This window comes from Marmota monax, unplaced genomic scaffold (assembly GCF_021218885.2).
Source record: "Marmota monax isolate L192 unplaced genomic scaffold, Marmota_monax_Labrador192_F-V1.1 WCK01_AAM20220418_F8-fsc00028, whole genome shotgun sequence".
NCBI lineage: Eukaryota > Metazoa > Chordata > Mammalia > Rodentia > Sciuridae > Marmota > Marmota monax.
Window position 1 is genome coordinate 4,644,770 of NW_026694779.1, and position 18,310 is coordinate 4,663,079.

The following is an 18,310-nucleotide window of genomic DNA, read 5'->3' on the forward strand; positions in this document are numbered from 1 at the left end:
TGTGAATTTGGGCAAATATTTAAAGGCATCGTAAGTACCACACAGACACTTTCTCCTTGATAGAATCAGAAGGATGGAAGACCAAAAAGTTGGAAATGTCCTGCCTGATGTGGTTCAGCGTCTTGAATGCACATCTGAGTATTGACTAAATTCCACTCGTGGCCAAATTCGTAACATAAACTTCTAGAACACTGGACATGGGTTAGATACAGAGGGAAGAGCTTTGGATTAAATTTACTACACTTAATTCCTGTGCTTCAATGACTAACTTTGTCATGGTGGCAATTTGTTTAATCCCTCTGAATCTCAGTCTACTCACCTGTAAAATGGGATTGTTGTAAAGTTGAGGGGAAAATGACATAGCCCAATTCCTGGCACATGGCCCCCACATGATAAGAGCCATTTACAGGCTTCCTGCAAGAACAAGGCTTCTATTTGACACCTTCGTGTCAAGGGCAGGTAAGAGGGAAGTTTCTGGTATTTGGGCCTTGAGGAGTAGAAAATGATGAATAAAATACTAAGAACAACCGGGGCCATTTCTCTACAAGCAAAGTAAAGAGGACAATAAAAGTGATTCATTGGATCATTTCGCTCTTTAAAATATTTTCAAATACCAACCACCACAGCCATTTCACCCTGCAAAACTTTGACTAGACTTATGCAATCCTTTAAAAGAAGGTTCTTGGTTAACATGGTGTCAGAGACTTGGCTAAAATTATAAAGCACCAAGAGGTGTTGATATTCAGCATTTTTTTTTTTAAAGAATGCCAACTTTAAATCTTCAGGATAAGAAGAAATATGACGGCCCAGGGGCTTCTCAGAATTTCTTGCACTTCAAAGAGCATGGACTTGGCAAAGCTTCCCCCACTTTCCTGAGTTTGGTCAACGTGGCTGAGGAAAGGCAAAACTCTTAAAAATTCATGCAGATGGAACTTTTCCACTGGCCCTATTTTGGTATAAATATTCATCAAGGACTAGAAACTTTAAAAGTAGATATCAGTCTGAGCTAGGAGTGGTTTGGACTCTACTGCAGCCAGTATTTGGTCCTCTCCCTGGCTCCTGTCTCTCACGGGGGCCAAATCTTCTGAGACGTGGGTGCTGTTGTCCTATGATCCCAGCCAGCTGCCTCCTCAGTCCATGGAAACCATTGGAGTTTGTTCTCTAGAGACTTCCAGCCAGAAAGAGAGGGCCCCAAGTTTCAGAGGAATCTCCAGTGCCTTGTTTGAATAGGGGAAACAAATCAAGGGTTGGCTCATCCGCCACCCTACAGCCAGCCCTTTGATAGACAGGTTTGAAGGAGGTTCATAAAACCTGGGGCGGGTACAGCCAAAAAATTCAGGGTCTGTTTTGGCAGGAGGCCCTCCTCCACCCCTCTCACTTTCATTTCCTTTTCATCTTAAGATCCCTCCTAAATCCTACCAGGGAGGCTCCCTCCTATTTCTTCACCAAATTGCTGTCTCTGGCCCTGGTCCACCAATCACAGGGCTTGAGAGAAAGCCACAGGCACGGGGGGCCCACTGAATGGCACTAAAAGAGGTTAATGGTCTCCCCTATTCCATTCCTCATCTGCTTTGTATCCTCCATGCTCCTCTCCTCTTTCTGTCCTCTGAGGGAGGGAGGAAGGGGGAAGGAAGCTCTTCTTACTCTTCCTATATTTTTCCTTCTCTCCTATTTCTTTTTTCCATTCCCTTCTCTTTTCTTTCTGGTGACATTTCTGAGGGCCAGGTTTCCAGGGAGTGCTCAAAAGAGACTAAGGCAAGGTTTCCATCCCTCAAGGAACTTCCCCATGGAGAATTCCAGTCTAAACAGGGTATTAAGGTCCAGGAGGTCAGCAGGCATTATAGTAGTTGTGGATGGTCAGGGCCATTCAGAAAATTAAATGTTTGTGGAGCAGAAGAGTCCCAGTGTGCTGGAGTTCAGAGGTGAGAATGTGGTCTGAGTTGGTGGCCTCTTAGAGGAGAGCGCTGAGGGGCTGGATAGAAATTGGGCCCAGGGAGGAGGGGGTTTTCTCAGCATGTGTGTGGGCAAGGAATGATATATTCAGGGAATGAGTGGAGATCGTTTTAGGGGAAGAAGAAGGTTGAAGGGAAACGCATGGCTAAGAACAGATTCGCTGTATAGAACATTAATGCCCATGGAGAGATTTGGAAGAGTCTTAGTGGGACAAAGAGTCTCTTTGGGACAAAGTTCTCCCTTAAAGTGATAATAACCATGGAGCTGCAGGAGGAGCTCTGCCCTCAATCCTTCTCACCCACCTCCTGTGCTGCTATATATACACGTATGTGTACGTATGTGTGTGTGTGTGTGTGTTTAAATTTACACATCTATATATAGCTACGTAGATATATAGACATATGTATACACATGACCATATGTATTTTTCTTTCCTACTGATTATCAAATATTGCCTTTTGTATTGTATAGCCATACCTCAAAGTAAAAATCACAAAACAGTAAAAATTCACAAGTCTCACATAGGCACTTGATTACCTGTAGATTCCATGGGACCACCACACAACTAAAAATAAAAAACACCTCCTGTGCTCTAGAAGGTTCCTTTGTGCCCCTCTCTTGTCAATAACCTCCTCTTTTTATAAAGGTGACCGCTATTCTGACTGGTGAGTTTTGCCTGATTTGAACATTATGTAAAAGAAATTACAGGGTGTCATATGGCCTTGTGTCTGGCTTCTTCTGTCCAGTACAGATTGCCTGTATTGTTGCATATGTCAGATGTTTAGAAATGACTTATTAGTATTTTGTTGTATAAATAGAAATCATTTTGTTTATTTATTCTCTTGCTGATGGTGATTTGAATAGTTGGGAGCTACTTTGGGTACTGGGGATTGAACCCAGGGTGCTTGACCACTGAGCTACAACCCCTTTAATTTTTTAAAAAATTTTGAGACAGGGTCTTGCTAAGTGGCTGATAATGCCACTAAGCTGCTGAGGCTAGCTTCAAACTTGCAATCCTACAGCCTCAGCCTGTGAGCCACTTGGTCTGGCAGGAACCCATATTTTCAGACAAAGTCTGAAATAAGGTCTCTGTGAAAGAGGTGCTTTCAATGCAAGATTCTGTCCACCAAATTCCCATATTTCCAAAGGCTGATTTTCATCCTCACAGTGCATCTAGACTCCTATTTGAGATTTCTGTTCCCCTAATTGTTTCAAGTGACACTGAATTTTCAAGGTGAAGCTGGGGGTACATACCTCCCCTGTTGTACTAGAGAGTGCTTCCTTGTCGCATGCATAGCATGCATATCACAGAGGATTTATTTCCTTCTTTTTCAAATATTTTGCATATGATCAGTTTTCTCTCTCATTTTTTCTAGATCTTTTCACAAAAATTCAAGTGAGTTTCCTGGAACTCCGTTGCTGCACTTGGGAGACTCTCAAGTCAAATGCCACAAGAAGTTTTCTGCAGGCCCTGCGGCAGGCCCTGCTGTCCAACCACCCCAAAGGGCTTTGGTTGAGGAAAAAGAATAAGTTCTCAGATAAGAAAATAAAAGATACACGTCTGTGAATGCATGGATACCCTAGAATGTATCTCCATGGTCTAAGAGAAATGATACTCCTAAGTTAGACGTCAGCTATGATGGAGAATATGAGTGTTGGATTTGGAAGGCACCAAACTGGACTGTGACCTGATCCTCATTCGTCTTTGTCTTTCAACACTGGGCTCAAATATCGCCTCCTTTGGAGGCCTTCCCTGACCTCCCCAGGTAAGATTAACTACTTCCTCTTCTGCTGTTTCTCAGTCCTACTTTCAAACCTCTAGATTCTAATAATTCGACAAGGCTCCTCTGATTTAGGGATTCCTATACTTTTATTTCTCTATTTCCCAAATGAAAATATAATAATTGTATAATACATATTTAAACAAATTAAATTCTTAAAGTTGGCTAAATCAGGTAAGTAAGAAAATTTCATCAAAATAATGTTTGGGATTTTTTTGGACCGGAAATTGAATCACGGGCACTTTACCACTGGGTTACATCCCCAGCCCATTTTATTTTTAATTTTCACAGACAGGATTTCACCAAATTACCCACACCAGCCTAAAACTTGTGATCTTCCTGCCTCAACCTCCTAAGTAGCTGGGATTACAGGGGTGTGCCACCACATCAGTTTATTAGCTCTTTTAATAGTAATGATAATTATGTTTAATAAACAGTCACAGAATGACCAATTCTGTGCTAAGAACTTAACAGGTTAATAAGTACAGTGGTGTGTAGGCCCATTTTATTGAAGAAACTGAGGCTCAGAGCGAATATAACTTGTTTAATGGGAACAAGGAGCAGAACTGGGATCTGAATCAGTTTTATACGCCGAAAGCCTCAGATCTCAATCCATCATAAATATATATATATATATATATATATGTTTATATATACATATGTGTGTGTGTGTGTGTATATATATATATATATATATATATATATATACACACACACATATGGGCATGTATACACATAAATATGTATGAATTTTTGTGTATATGTATAATACTGTTAAGGCTTTATCTTAATGGGTATCTTAATGTTTTGGGGGGCTCTTTTGGCTGACTGGATACGAAGTATCTCTTCTCAGAACAATGTTTTAAATGCACAAAATACAGTTATAAAGGAAACCAACGCTACTGAAGTAATATCCCCATATAAAAGCATATCTGTGATTTAGTAACATGTGTGCCTTTGTGAAGTTAATTATCAAAATACAGCTGTGGACCTGATTACTGTCACTTGTGTGAGCAGGGGAAGGGAGAGTGTAAATAGTAGGTCAAGGACCCATCTCATCTGGATAATAGGACATGAAAATACCTGATTTCATGGGTGTCAAAGCACAGGGGTTGATAAACTTCTAGGCTTTTTGCCTTGCTGCATAATAGGAAAAAAATGCCAATTTCAATTTGAGGTTATTGATATAAAGATGATTTTTCTTCTCTCATTTGAGTTCCCTGACACACTTAATTCTACTCACAGATTCCTGGTTAAGAACCTCTCCTGTGTCAACTAACAAGATTTCCAAACATGTCCCTCCCATTCTTCCTCTAAAAGAAGGAGCCCCAAATGCTGACCCCTCCTGCATTAGAGGAGACTGCTGGCGACAGAGCCAGGGCTGGGGTGGAGAACCCAGGCGTGCGCTGGTAGGTGGGCTGGCTGTCCTCCAGGATGAGATGACACTGGGATCCACTTTCCCCTCCACCCCTTTCAGCCAGCAGATCACTTGGGTCAGTCACCTGGGTGGTCAGCCTCATGAATCAGTACCTAGAAACGCCACTGAGTCATGCAGCCCAAATAGATACTCTCTTCGTAAGGGCAAGTTTCTTAAGGGGGAATCAGTCAGCCAGGAGACCTTTTCCCCCGCTATGCTTTTGCCCTTTGGTGTCCTAATATCAACACCATGAAAATAGAGCCCAGGGTGTTGGGCTGTCTCTGAAGACACATGCTGAGAGTGGACAGCTGGTCTACCTGTGTGTGTGTGTGTGTGTGTGTGTGTGTGTGTGAGAGAGAGAGAGAGAGAGAGAGAGAGAGAACGAACTGCAAGGGCTACTGCGTTACCAGAGACACCTGAGAGCCACCAGGAGTCCCCTGGCCTCAGACGTCCCATTGCTTAATGCCCTGGACGTGTGAGTGTTGGGCAGTGGCAAGGTCAAGGAACACACAGAATCATTTTGTCATTATTCGGCCTTCCTCCTGCTGAATGTTAAATGAATTCCACCAGATTCACATTTACATGGCAGAGTCCAAAGCTTTCTTATATACTGTCTTGTATGGCTAGCATATAGTAGATGCTAAATAAGTATTTGCTGCTTGAAGAAACAGACGACTATTACCGTACCTTATAAGGAAGACATCTGAGGGTAAACGCCTATGTAAGAACACAGAGCTGGGGTCACAGACTGATACTGGACAAGGTGAAGGCTGCTTTTGACAGGGGAGCAGTAAGACACCCAAGGGGGAATTGTCATGATTCTGCATAATGATGTAGTCTGAGTGTATTTCTGGCTAAGGTCAAGCGAAGTTACAGAGAGAAATTCCTGCAGTTGGATAGCTCAGAAACCACATGTGATGTATATAAACCACACTTGGTCTTCCAATATCCCAGCCCTTAATGACCTAGGAGATTTTTGCTTTGTGATGATGAGAGGGGGTACCAATAACAGCAGGGAGAGGTATACACTGAGTACTTACTGTGCATACAGGCACTTAACCTGTTTTATCTCATCAAACCTTCTTTGAAATGCAGAGGTATTGTTAGTTTTTGTTCTCAAGTAAGGAACCAGGGGTCTAGGGAGGATTAGAAACCTGGCAAAGACTGCAAAACTGGCAAATGGCAGAACTGACAGGTAGATCTAGATCTATATGCTTGCAAATGTTGTGTGAATGTTTTGCTCCTTAAAATGGCCTCTGAGGGCTGGAGCTGGAGCTCAGTGGTAGAGCTGCACATGTGTGGCACTGGGTTTGATCCTCAGCACAAGGAAGGAAGGGAGGAAGGGAGGGAGGAAGGAAGGGAGGAAGGAAGGAAGGAAGGAATGGAGGAAGGGAGGGAGGGAGGGAGGAAGGAAGGAAGGAAGGAAGAAATGAACTGTGTCCATCTACAATTAGAAAAAAAAAAAAAGAATTATAAAGAAAAAAAATGGCCTCCAAATCTTGTGGTCAAATCTCAGGTCACAGCCGAAATGTTCACCTGACCTTCTGAAGTTTGAGGACATGAGGTTGACACAAAATTGGGACACTCTGGGTTTGGAGGTGACAGAGAAGACACCTTTTTCTCCTTCATTCAGAAAAGCTGTAGGTGAGTTGAAGTGTCCGGGTCCTGGGACCACTTAGGTTTGTCAATGTAAATTTCAGACATAGCATTTGATTGTTAGCATCTACTCAGCTCTTTTATACAATGATTCATGTGCATTTTTCTCCAAAGATAAATTTTTAAAATGATCCAATATTTTCAAAGAAGAGAAGGAAGGGAAAAAAAAATCAATCCATAAACAAATCATGTAGATTTGAAACAGCCGCTGGGGGCCTGGAAACTGTTCCCTCTTTGTCCTACAAAAGAATAACTTGCCAAATGGAGACTTTGGTTTCTTCCCCTTTAGCAATTTTATTTCCTTTTAAAATATGTCCTAGTGGGGGCCTGGGCTATGGCTTGCTTGTCTGATCACATGTTATCTGGTGGACTATGAGTCAGGCTGACCAGGCAAGTTGAAATTGATCAGGCATTCCAAGGCAGAGCCTATTCCCCATGCTAGAGCTTCCTAGAATCTCTGGACGTAGGAGCTCTAGAATTTTTTTTTTTTCTTTTCAGTATAAAGATAACAGATGTAATTCCTTAAAAGGTTCCTCTACCAGCCCCTTGCCTCGAAGTTGTATGAACCTTCTGGAAAAGCGGGAGAAATCTAGAAAGTCTTTATTGAATACCTGGGAAATGGCTTTGACTTGGTAGGGGTGACAGTGTACCAAGGTGGTGACCAAGAAATATCAGAGGGGACAGGTGCCTGGTAACATTTGGATAATGCTGGGCAACTCCCCTTAGGCAGTCAGTGAGTTCAGTAAGTTGGGAGAAAGTGCCCTGTGTGTGAAGTTCATGGTAGTAATTGCTGTCCTTCTCCATCGGATGTCTGTTTCTGATGAATAAATCTTAGGCCAAATTTGACTTCTTAACCTGTCATCATGTGAACTTAGGCCAGTCATTTTTAACTTAGTCTTAATTTACTCGTGTGTAAAAACAATACTAATGTTTATTTTGCACAGCAATCCTTAAGGCTAAATGAGATAATGTATGAGAATATGTCAGACAAATTCTGAGCTCTCAAAAGATATCTGTCCTGCCTCTCTTTTGCTTTTCCCTAAACTTGGCTGTCTTCACGGAGAACAGATAAGTTTATCAGGAGACAGGAATCCAAACAGTTGATCAAAGTAAGAATAAACACATTCTTTCTGAGTAGAAAAAAAAATATGAAAGGCTTCACTTTTCATCCAAACAAGCAGATAAGAGTCAAGGAGTTGATTCGGGAGTTTCACAAAGCTTAGCAATTACATTTTCATTTCTGTTTTTGGAAAAAAAATAATTCTACATCAAATATTGGACACTAAATATATGTTTTGGCCACTCAGACAGTCTTAGTGCCCATGTGAGTCCCAACTTCCTGTCTAACTCCTTCTATAAAAGTTTCATAGAAAGCTGGAGCTTCTGTGGACTCGTGCTGTTGATAGGTGGGACTCCAAGAAGGGTTCACAACACCACAAATCTTCTACATCTATGAGGTTCAGGAAATGCCCTGGTCTTGAGGGAGCCCTCTAGAAGTGGCTGGTGGCCCTGCCTCTGGTGAGGTACTAGCAGTTGCCAGACATGTTTCTTGCTAGTATCAACTGAAAGGTGAGGGGGCAATATTTACAAAGGAGGGCGCTTCAAGCTGTCTCTTCCTCTGGAGTGTCCTAAAAATGTCTCTGCGATTCTGCTTTCAGTACAAGGGACTTGTTACGTGGGATATGGCTGTTGTGAAAGGAGGGCCAGGGTGCTGCCGGCAGAAGCAATCTTGGTTTTCACCCAAGTTCTGCCGCTTCCTAGGAACTGTGTGTGCATAGGCACCTTATGAGTAAATGCCTGGGTATTGTAATGACTCACCCCCCCCCACACACACACACACCAGAAATCTATTCTTGAAATAAATATTTCATTGGTGTTGGATGAATGGTGAGGGATAAGGACTCCTGAGGTCTGCTATACATCATGGCAAATTTCCACTTTATTACCCTCAAATAATTTTGAAAGCTTGGGTTGGAAAGAAAGGATGATTCTCCCTCCCAAAGTCAAAGTGAATAATGCCTCTTGGGGAGTCCACTCTTTCCTCACTTCCACATACCTGACAGTTTCCTCACCGGAAGTGGCCAGAGTAAGGGTGGCAAAGAAAGACGCATACAAGTGCCACTGTGGCAGCAATCCCTTTCTGTTCCGCAACTTTGCTGGATTCAGCCTATTCTCTTTCCTCTGTATCACCTTCAGTCAGTGAATGTGAAGAGAAGATTAAATTACAGTATCCTTAGAGGCCACCACCGTCCTTCCCCGCTTTCTGCCTGCATGAATGCCTGCAAGCCCTGTGCTAGTCTTTTGGCTTTGGAGCTGAGATAGCTCACATTCAAACCCGGAGTGACCTGTGATCCAATCTTTCCCTGCCTTCCACCACCACCAGGGGCAGATGTCCTGGTGAGAGTCAACCATCAGCCCCTGAACTTACCTATTCAGACACCTCTGCAGGCTAGGACGAGAATCTGCACTTTACAAAGTAATGGATTCAATATCTGTTTTTTGGAGATGCTTTAAGACAAACTTGGATAATTCCCCCCACTTCCCTTCCCTTCTTTCTTTCTTCCTTTCTTTGAAATAAGGCTCTCTTTGAGGCTGAGTTGCTTATACACCTATGGGCTTGTCTCCAATGTGTTGGCTATTAAGATCTTTAAGTGACAGCTTAATATGTTTTTAAGAGTGAGGGAGCCAACAGCAATGCTTGGGGAGCTGTGTTTACGTTGGACAGGCTTCCCCGGGCCACATGCCAGCAGTTTTGCACACTGCAGGAACTGGAGGTGAAGGCAGGAAGGGCTGAGGACAGAGGGGAGAACTAACCCAGAGGGCAGGAAAGCCAAGAGGGATATGACGTGAACAAGTGTAAAAAGAGAGGCCCAGTTGAACCTGGCAGTGCACTCAGAGACCCAAAGGCCTGACCACATCTTGACTGTGCTTGTGCCCAAGGACTGGTCCACAGATTAGGTTCTCACCCCTCAACACAATGCTCAAGGAGCATTAAAGTGACAGGTCTTCTTTGTCTTCTTCCTGTCCAAATTCTCACAATGGCCCCTTGACGTCAGGGGATTCTTGCAGAACCTACTAAGCTTCAGTATGCCTTCCCAGCAACTCCCAAGCAGAAATTGGACCTCTCTAGTCTAAGTTTCCTTATCTAAAAGGTGAAAGGAAACTGCAGGTCCTCCTCCAGGCTGCATAGTGACATGCCCATGCCTGGCGATCCTTGTTCAGAAGGAGACTTCATTCTTGTGAGCAGATTTTGCCTCTGTTGGTTGAGAATGAAGGCGAGCTCATTGGTCATCGTCCTTGCTTATCAAGGCTGAAAAACTGGCTTGGGTTCAGCTGAATGAAAGTTGGTTGCTCTTCAGATAGGCAGTCATAAATAAAAGTGTGTCATCCATTCATTAAAAAACCCTCTCTCAACATCTATGTACCCACTGAATATGTCATCTCTGCCAAGAATAATGATGGGTCATTTTAATTGAGTGCTCATGTACTGAATTTTTATGTACATCATCTTCTTTAATTTTCACAATCACTTTGGGAAGCAGATGCTGGTGCTGTCTCCTCAATTTTCAAATGAGGTGAGGACACAAACTCAGAAGTTAATAAGCGTGCCCATAGTGAATATTAGTGTATGTTAGAGCAGGGATTTGAACCCAGATCTGAGAAGGGATACGGCACTAGTGACCACTTTACTTAATAAACAGTAGAAGCACAAATCCATGATTATGGTTGGTTCCACCAAAAGTAATGGCATTTGGCCTTCAAGGCTCTTTGTTACCAAGGAATGTTGGCAATTTTACTAGGTTCAGCCAACTCTCTGTGCTAGGGAAGCTTCTCTTTCCTGGTACAAAAGCAGATGACAGCTTAAGAGCTGTCAATGGAGCATTTGGCTCAGTGTGGATGAGACACTCAGAAACTGCCACCCAGCTCATGAATGTTTGTGATCCCCAATGAGTCCCACAGCCTGTCTGGGATTTAGTCAGATGATCTCTAAGGCTACTCCAGTTTTGGATTTTTTGTTTCTCTCTTGAAGACCTTTTTATGACTTTCCAGCTGCTGGGGATTCCCACCCCTCCCAATCCTTTGGGGTAGGACAGCAGAGACAGTGTGTGTGCCATTTTAAGCCATTTCTCATTTTGTAAATAGGTCCCTTGCAGCTTGAAGAGTCTATGGAATTGTTTCAAAATGTCTAAGTGTGATTATGCATCCTGAAGCCAAATGTTGTAACCACCCCCCACCGTTGCAGATTTACAAAGTAAATATGCAATAAAACTCTCTTCAGTGTGCTGTTGATATGACACAGTACTTAGTCACTGCTTTGCAGTTCAGTAAGGCGAGCTACTCCCCGGCTCCCTTCCCAGCCCTCCACTTTTTGGGTTGAACACATTGGATAATCTACAAAGTGATCTTCCCCGAAGATTGTTGAAATCCCACGAGGTAAAAAATATCTACCCTTTCATCTCTATGCGCCACATTTTTTCTTTAAGCCTGTAATTGGATCTAAATGGAAAATAAACCCTTCGTAGACCAGGGAAATTGGCACTAGAGGGTGACAAGAAGAAGAGCATATTCCACCTCTATTTCGGATAATCACACTCTTCTATGCAAAGGAAAATAAAAACAAGACTTCCTCCAAGAAAAGGGAGGTTTCCACAGATTTCATCCGTGCTTCATATGCCCATAAGCTTATTGTTAAAATAGCCAGGAATCATTTTACTTTCCAAAGAACAATGAAACTGTCACCTTAGACAGTTTAGCCTTGGACTTTTTGGAGAAGCATATTCAAACATATATACTACAATATAACAAGTTTTAAAAAATGCATGTAATGTCACATGTAAAAACATGGGGGGCCAGATATTGTCAGTGGTTCACTCCGTTCACTTCATTTTTTTTAAGTTCTACTGTGTGTGGTGTGGAGTGCTAGGTTGGGGGAGAGATCATCAAGAAATGTCTGCCCTCGAGAACTTCAGAAAAATGTACAGACATGAGCGCAAAGCACACATAATTCACTAATAGGTAGAAATTGATAGGTATCTTCCAAAGGCCTAAAGTGTTATGGCAGTCCCTTAGAAGGAGAGATGACTTGATTCTGCAAATAGTCCGGGAAATGCAACGCGGGACATGGTACATTCCAGAGAGATGCCCAGATTAAATGTGACTTGGCGTACACATTCACAAGGATTCACTGGCCTCTGCAGAGGTCTGCAGCAGGTCATCTATAGAAGGGCACAATTCTAAGTTGATAAATCTGTGCCTCTAAGGAATTGACTGTCATTTTGATTCTGACGTGTTTTTTCCCCCCTTATTCTACCTCACAGATAAAGGCAGATATCTAAGGAGGACTTTGTCCTAAAAGACTGAATTCTCTGAAATCAGAATTTAATAATTACTGCTTTGTGTAATTATTACACAAAATGTTACCATTTGCTGTTTTATGGCTGTTCTGAGGGAGGTGGGGGTCTCTCAAACCTACTTTAGAGACAGGAAAACAGGCTCAGAAAAGTAAGATGGTCAACACTGTGTGTAGCCTAAAAAATGCCGGGCCAGGGTTTGAATACCTAAGTCGGTGGCCTGATGGAGCCAACTCTCTGTGGCCCTGACCCTCAGTTCCTCCATCTCTCAAGCCTAGCTCGACTCTCTTCCTTTACTGCTCACGACTTTTTAGCCTCTCTCCCAAGTGCTTTCAGGTGAGCAACCAGAGGGTTTTGGAGCTACAGGGCACAGCTGCACGCTCTTCCTGCAGTAATTTACCCTTGACCTTCTGGGCTGCCAGCCAGCCATTCTAGAAAGGGGAACGTGCAGACCCTGGGGACAGAAACTAGTTCCCTTGTGCTAGAAATGCCGCCACTGCCAAAGCACCAACTGAAGAAATTGTGTGTGTGTGTGTGTGTGTGTATAAAGTTGGTGGAAATCCACAAACACTAGGATAGCAGCAAAAGGGGAGTCTTCTCCTGAAAATATATTACACGCCCCCAATTCTCACGTTAACCATTCCAGAGGTGTCCAGGACCCGGGAAGCTAGGACTTCCCCCTCCACAAACCAGAGGAATAACGCCCCACAAGTTTTACCTTAATTCAGTCTTAATTAGCATCATCAAAGATCAAACACACTTTGCAAATACTTCACATAACAATGGCTTAAAGAGTGGATTTGGGGGTGTGCGCCTGTTAGCTCACACAAGTATTCCCAACTATTTTTGTTTTCTGTTAAAGTCTTGGAATTTTATACATTTCTTTCTCTTTACCTCTCTGCTCACTGATGGGAAGGGGAAGCAGGAAAAATAATCTGGGAAGCTACAGACAGATCTCTGCTCACCTTTTGCAAGCGTGGGTTGAGGTTCTTCGCCACTTTTGCCATCTTCGTCTGGGATGGAGAGGCAGCGCCTGGCTTCTCAGGCAGAGGCGCAAGGGCGCGCGGCAGCGATAGCGGGTGGCTGAATGGCCAGGTTCGCCGGCCCAGGTGGGGGGAGCTCTGGGCTCCGCTGGGCCCAGCCGCGCTGCTTTAATTGGAGAGCGGGACTCCCTCTAAAACCTCTCCAGCCAATCCACTTGGCCACTCACGCTGGGCCAGCCAATCCCAGCGCGAGGCTGCTCCCCTCCCTTTGGGTGGCCTCAGCCGGGAGGTGGCCAGCTGAGCCGAGCTCGGTCCTGACGTCAGTGCGGCCGCTGGCCCCTGTCTGCCCGGGGCGGCTCACTTCTGTCCCCGCTGGGGCAGCAGGAATCCGTCCCCACGCCCTTCTCCTTTAAAGGACAATGAGCAGAGGGTGGGGCTGGCGACAGGCTGGGCGATCCATTCAGGTCAAAAGGGAGAGTGATCAAACAAGAAGGCGGAGGTATTTTTAGTGAGCTGGGTCCAAAAATAAATTGTGAGCAGTGTTCCCCTTGCCACCCTTTCTGCCTTGTCCCGGGAGGTGTGGGGAGGGAGGGACGGAGGCAGGTGGCTTGCTGCAGCGTTAACTTGGGCTAACTTTTTCCCAACTTGGGCAAATTCTTCAGCCACCGGTAGAAGAGGAGATTCGGATGAGTTTTTGTTTTTTGTTTTCTTTTTTTCCTTTTTAAACTAAACATTTCTAAATTACTAAACTGTCTTCTTGTAACTTGTTTGAATGCAAATATTATCTTTTACTCCCCCTTATTCTGTAAGACAGCCCCAGCCTTATTTAATAGATGCCCCTGTGGCCTCATAATTGCCTCATGGATTATTAGGATTGCAAATAGTAGATGAGGAAATTTACCCTGAAAAAAAAATGAGATTGAAAAATTATCTGGGGAAAAAAGGGGGGCACAGGATTACAAACTATAAACTAGGAAATTAGTAATGTCATGCAGGCTTGGACAAGCAAGTTCCATCTGATTTTAAGCATCCTTAGAATAAGGTACCCCTGTGACATCTAACATAACTAGTCTTATAACACAGAATTAGCCAGGTTTCCCTTACTGTGCTGTGGTATTAGCCTGTAAATCCACATCTCTGTATTGAGCCAGTTCTGCAAACTAGGATTTCCAGAGGCATTTTCCTCTCCTGACTTGACAGTGGATTAAACACAAGCCCTTTATCCTGGAGAGAATATTGCTCTGTCTATGGTGAAGTGTTCATCCTGTAGCCAGTGGCAGTGTCTCCTGTTAGAAACCGGAACTTGGTGGGCTACAATAAAATCTAGTTGCAGGGAGACTGAAGAAAAGTACATCATTTATTTATTTTTTATTATTTATTTATTTATTTTTTTGTACAGGGAATTAAACCCAGGGGGGCTTTACCTTTGAGCCAATTTCCCAGTCCTTGTAATTTTTTTTTACTTTAAGACAAGATCTCGCCAAGTTGCTGAGACTGGCCTCACACTTGTGATCCTCCTCCCTCAGCCTCCCAAGTTATACACTGAAAACTAGTTTTTAACACATCATCAACTCCAATAATCTCGAATCTTGATCTGGGACCCCAAATTGTGATTCCTTTTTTGACATCCTCCAAAGGGCTTTTTTCCATTTGTGATTCACCCTTTTCTAATGGGTGGCCCATTGCTCTCTTCATGACATTTGGCTGTATTTAATCTTTGTCTTGCTTGCTCTCAACTGTAGCATGCAACAGAGACAGAGAACATAAGTTTTTTAAAAAATATTTATTTTTTTTAGTTGTAGTTGGACACAAACCTTTATTTTATTTCTTCATTTTTATGCAGTGCTGAGGATCAAACCCAGGGCCTCACACATGCTAGACAAGCACTCTACTGCTGAGCCATAACCCCAGCCCCAGAGAACACGGTTTTTGAATGAATGGAGATTGGGTTCTGCCTTTTAATCAGCATCGAGCAGCTACAGTACGGCTAGGGAGAGATGGCACGGGATGTGGGAGGACTTGGAGGATGGGCTGCATATTAAACCAGTATGTCAAGAGACAGTGGCCAACAGAAGAAGCCTTCCCTGGAACAGAAGGTTTCCAGGTGGAATAGCCCTAGAACAATAGCTCTGAAAGTGCATTGTCCTGCTGGAAGCCATTATATTTCAGAGTATGGAAACAGAAGCCAGGAGTGTAACAAGGGCGAGCTTTATCCCTTTCAAACCGGGCAAAGGCCTTCTCAGTGAAGTCATTTCCTACTTCTTTCCCAGCCACCCTCCTTGCCCCATCTTGAGAAATCATTGTTCCACAGATTAGTACTACTTTTTAAAACTTTCATGCTGTTTAGTTCCAACCACATGAACTCCCTTCACTACTTCTTATCTAATTCATTAAATTATGTATTTATGTAGCTAAATAGAAATGTATTTATTTATTTATTGTGGTACTGGAGGTTCAAACCAGGGGTGCTCTACCACTGAGCTACACCCCCAGTCCCTATTATTATTGTTATTTTTTATTTTGAGTCAGGGCCTCAAGAAGTTGCAGAGGCTGGCCTCAAACTTTCAATACTCCTTCCTGAGCCTCCCAAATCTCTGGGTTTACTGGTGTATGCCACTACACCTGGCTCCTCCTTATTTTTACCCTTAGCTCTGGGTACAATGATAGAGGCAGGTATTGCGGCTTCTCTCAGAATGTGAGAATTTGGATCTGCTGATATGGAAATCAGGAGCCTCTGGTTGGGGTGGTGTATCTCCTCTTTTCTGCAAAAGGCCCTGCTGTAGGCAGAAGAGGGGCCCCGCGCTCTCTGCTACAGCTTGCTCTCAGCCCAGCTGCAGATCTGACTTTGATCCTTTAAACCCAACTCTCGACCCATATATTCTGGAAGTCCTATGGTCCCACACCTGCTTGGACACCTGAACAAAGTATTACAATTTAGGATTATTCAGGAACCTGGAAGAGATGTGGGCATTGCACTACAATATCACTCTAGCTCTGAGGTCATTCTTGCATCTTTTTGGAAGAAAAAATAGGGTCTATTCCAGATTGGAACTGTAGAGAGATCTGATTTCCCCAAACTTATTTATTGTGGTGCTGGGGCTTATTGAATGCATTCATTCATTCATTCTTCAAGCAGTTTTGCCTTAAGCCAAGCCCTGTGCTGCTCGGTGCTGGAAACACCCCACAGAATCTTTCCCCTTGGAGAACACATTTGTCTGGTAACTAACATTGGGGCTCTCTGATTGTCAAAGCTGCATCTTACTGGAGCTTCAGGATGACCACTCTCAGAGAAAACAGATATTCAAGGGCTTTCTCCAAGATTGTACATCCAGACAGTGGCAGAGCTAAAATTCACATTCTGGGTTTCTCATTCCAGATTGTATCCTTTCAACTGTCCCATGTTTCCTCCTATAATGATCTCAAAGATAGATTGTAGGGAAAAGACTGAGTCCTAGGCATAAGATGAGGCCATCCATTGTCATTAGCACCCCTGGGTTTGTTCTAACTGGGATTTTTAAATGAATCACATGCTCTTTTAACCATTCACAAATTAATGAAATAAACATTGGACTGGGAACTAGTGTGGATTGGGTCCTGAGCTGAGATACAGCAACAACTAAGACAGGAAGGGTCTCTACCCTCACACAGGTGAGGTGTCCACAGCTTGATGTGTCTGAGAGACAGTTAGGTCAGTGTGGCTGGTGGGTAATGAGAGTGAGGGAGAATGACCTGAGGTGTCCGGGAGGAGTTAAGCAGGGCTGGATCTCTGGATCCTATAAGCTACGCTCAAGAGCTGAAACTGATTCTGAGAAAAATTGTATTTTCTACATCAGTGTTTTCTAACTGGAACATATCATGAGCCGCATAAGCTGTTCAAAACTTTCCAGTAGCCACATTTTTAAAAAAGCCAACAGGTGAACTATTCATAGAGTATTTATTTAACCCAGTTTAACCAAATGCAGTCATTTCTACTGGTGATTGATATAAGAAATTGCTGAGATGTTTTACATTCTTTCTTTCTTTGAAATTTGGCATCTTCATTCAAATCTTCCACATCACAAATGCTCAATAGCCACATGTGACTAATGGCTCTTGTCCTAGACGGGGCGTTATACAGAAGTCGTACAGCCGAATGACAATATCTGACCTATTTTGTAACGCATGGCAAAGACACTAGGAGTTGTTGGTGGAAACCTGGCAGGTGACAGCAGGTGGAAAAATTGAGGGCTGGGAACTAATATCGATGGGTCCACTGTGTGTTTCCAACAGTGCACTGGGAGGGACAAATCATTTGTCCCAAGTCACTAGAAAGAGGCAGAACAAGAGCTTGAACCCAGATCTTTTAGTGTTGTGCCAGATACTTTCATAAGTCCCCAATAATCATGGTTCACAATGATGTCTTTGTTACAACATAGTGACCATGACCCAAGTTGTTTTAATGTGCCAGTGAATTACTTCTATCTGATTAGGATTTGTTCTTACATGTAGTATTCATTAAAAACACCTAACACTTAAGGGTAGATACATATAAGTAATCCATGGACCATCTAGTATATTTCAGTTAACTGATATAAATATACATGAGCTGCACAATACACTTTATTTTGAATCAGCTTGAACCATATGTAACTGAATTTTTCACAGTTCAAGTTTTTATGTTTGTTTCTTTCCTTCCCCCCACCCCTCACAGGAACTTTAATTTTCAAATAACTTGTCTAATTTCCCCCAGACTTTTGATAGCCTCCTAGATCTGGAAAGCCTTTGCCTATAATACCAAAACATCTGGATAAAAACAAAACATGATCATTGCCCAGGTCTGCCTTCTAGTCTTTGACAGGGAAAGACACAAAGAGAATCTGCCTGTTATAAAATAAACAATGGGTTAGGAGTTGGAGCCCTGCACTTGGATCCCAGTTCTGCTAAAATTGATGTGGCGGCCCATCAACTTGCAACTTCAGGCGCCATATTTATTTCTCCCTCTTCTTCCCTGTTGGGCTGGGCAGGGTTTTGTGCTTCTTGCATTCATTTCGTACCTACTGCCATAGCTCCCACTGGTCTGGTGACAGCTCTGCCCCTTGACCCCTTCAGATCTCTACTATTGCTGGCCCCAGCTGCTTCCCTCTTCCTTAAGGGTTCTTTGAACCCTATTTTCCCAGTTATGAACAACTC

At 43.3% G+C, this 18,310-nt stretch overlaps 1 protein-coding gene across 1 annotated transcript in view; it reads right to left on the minus strand.

Moving 5' to 3' along the window:
* Lmcd1 (LIM and cysteine rich domains 1) overlaps positions 1-13,299 on the minus strand; it is a 61,257-nt gene extending 47,958 nt beyond the window's left edge. The window contains exon 1 of the mRNA XM_046425684.2: positions 13,124-13,299. Within this exon, the coding sequence (XP_046281640.1) occupies positions 13,124-13,165 (42 nt within the window). The 5' untranslated portion in view covers positions 13,166-13,299. The remainder of the gene's footprint in view (positions 1-13,123) is intronic.
* Positions 13,300-18,310: the final 5,011 nt, after the last annotated feature.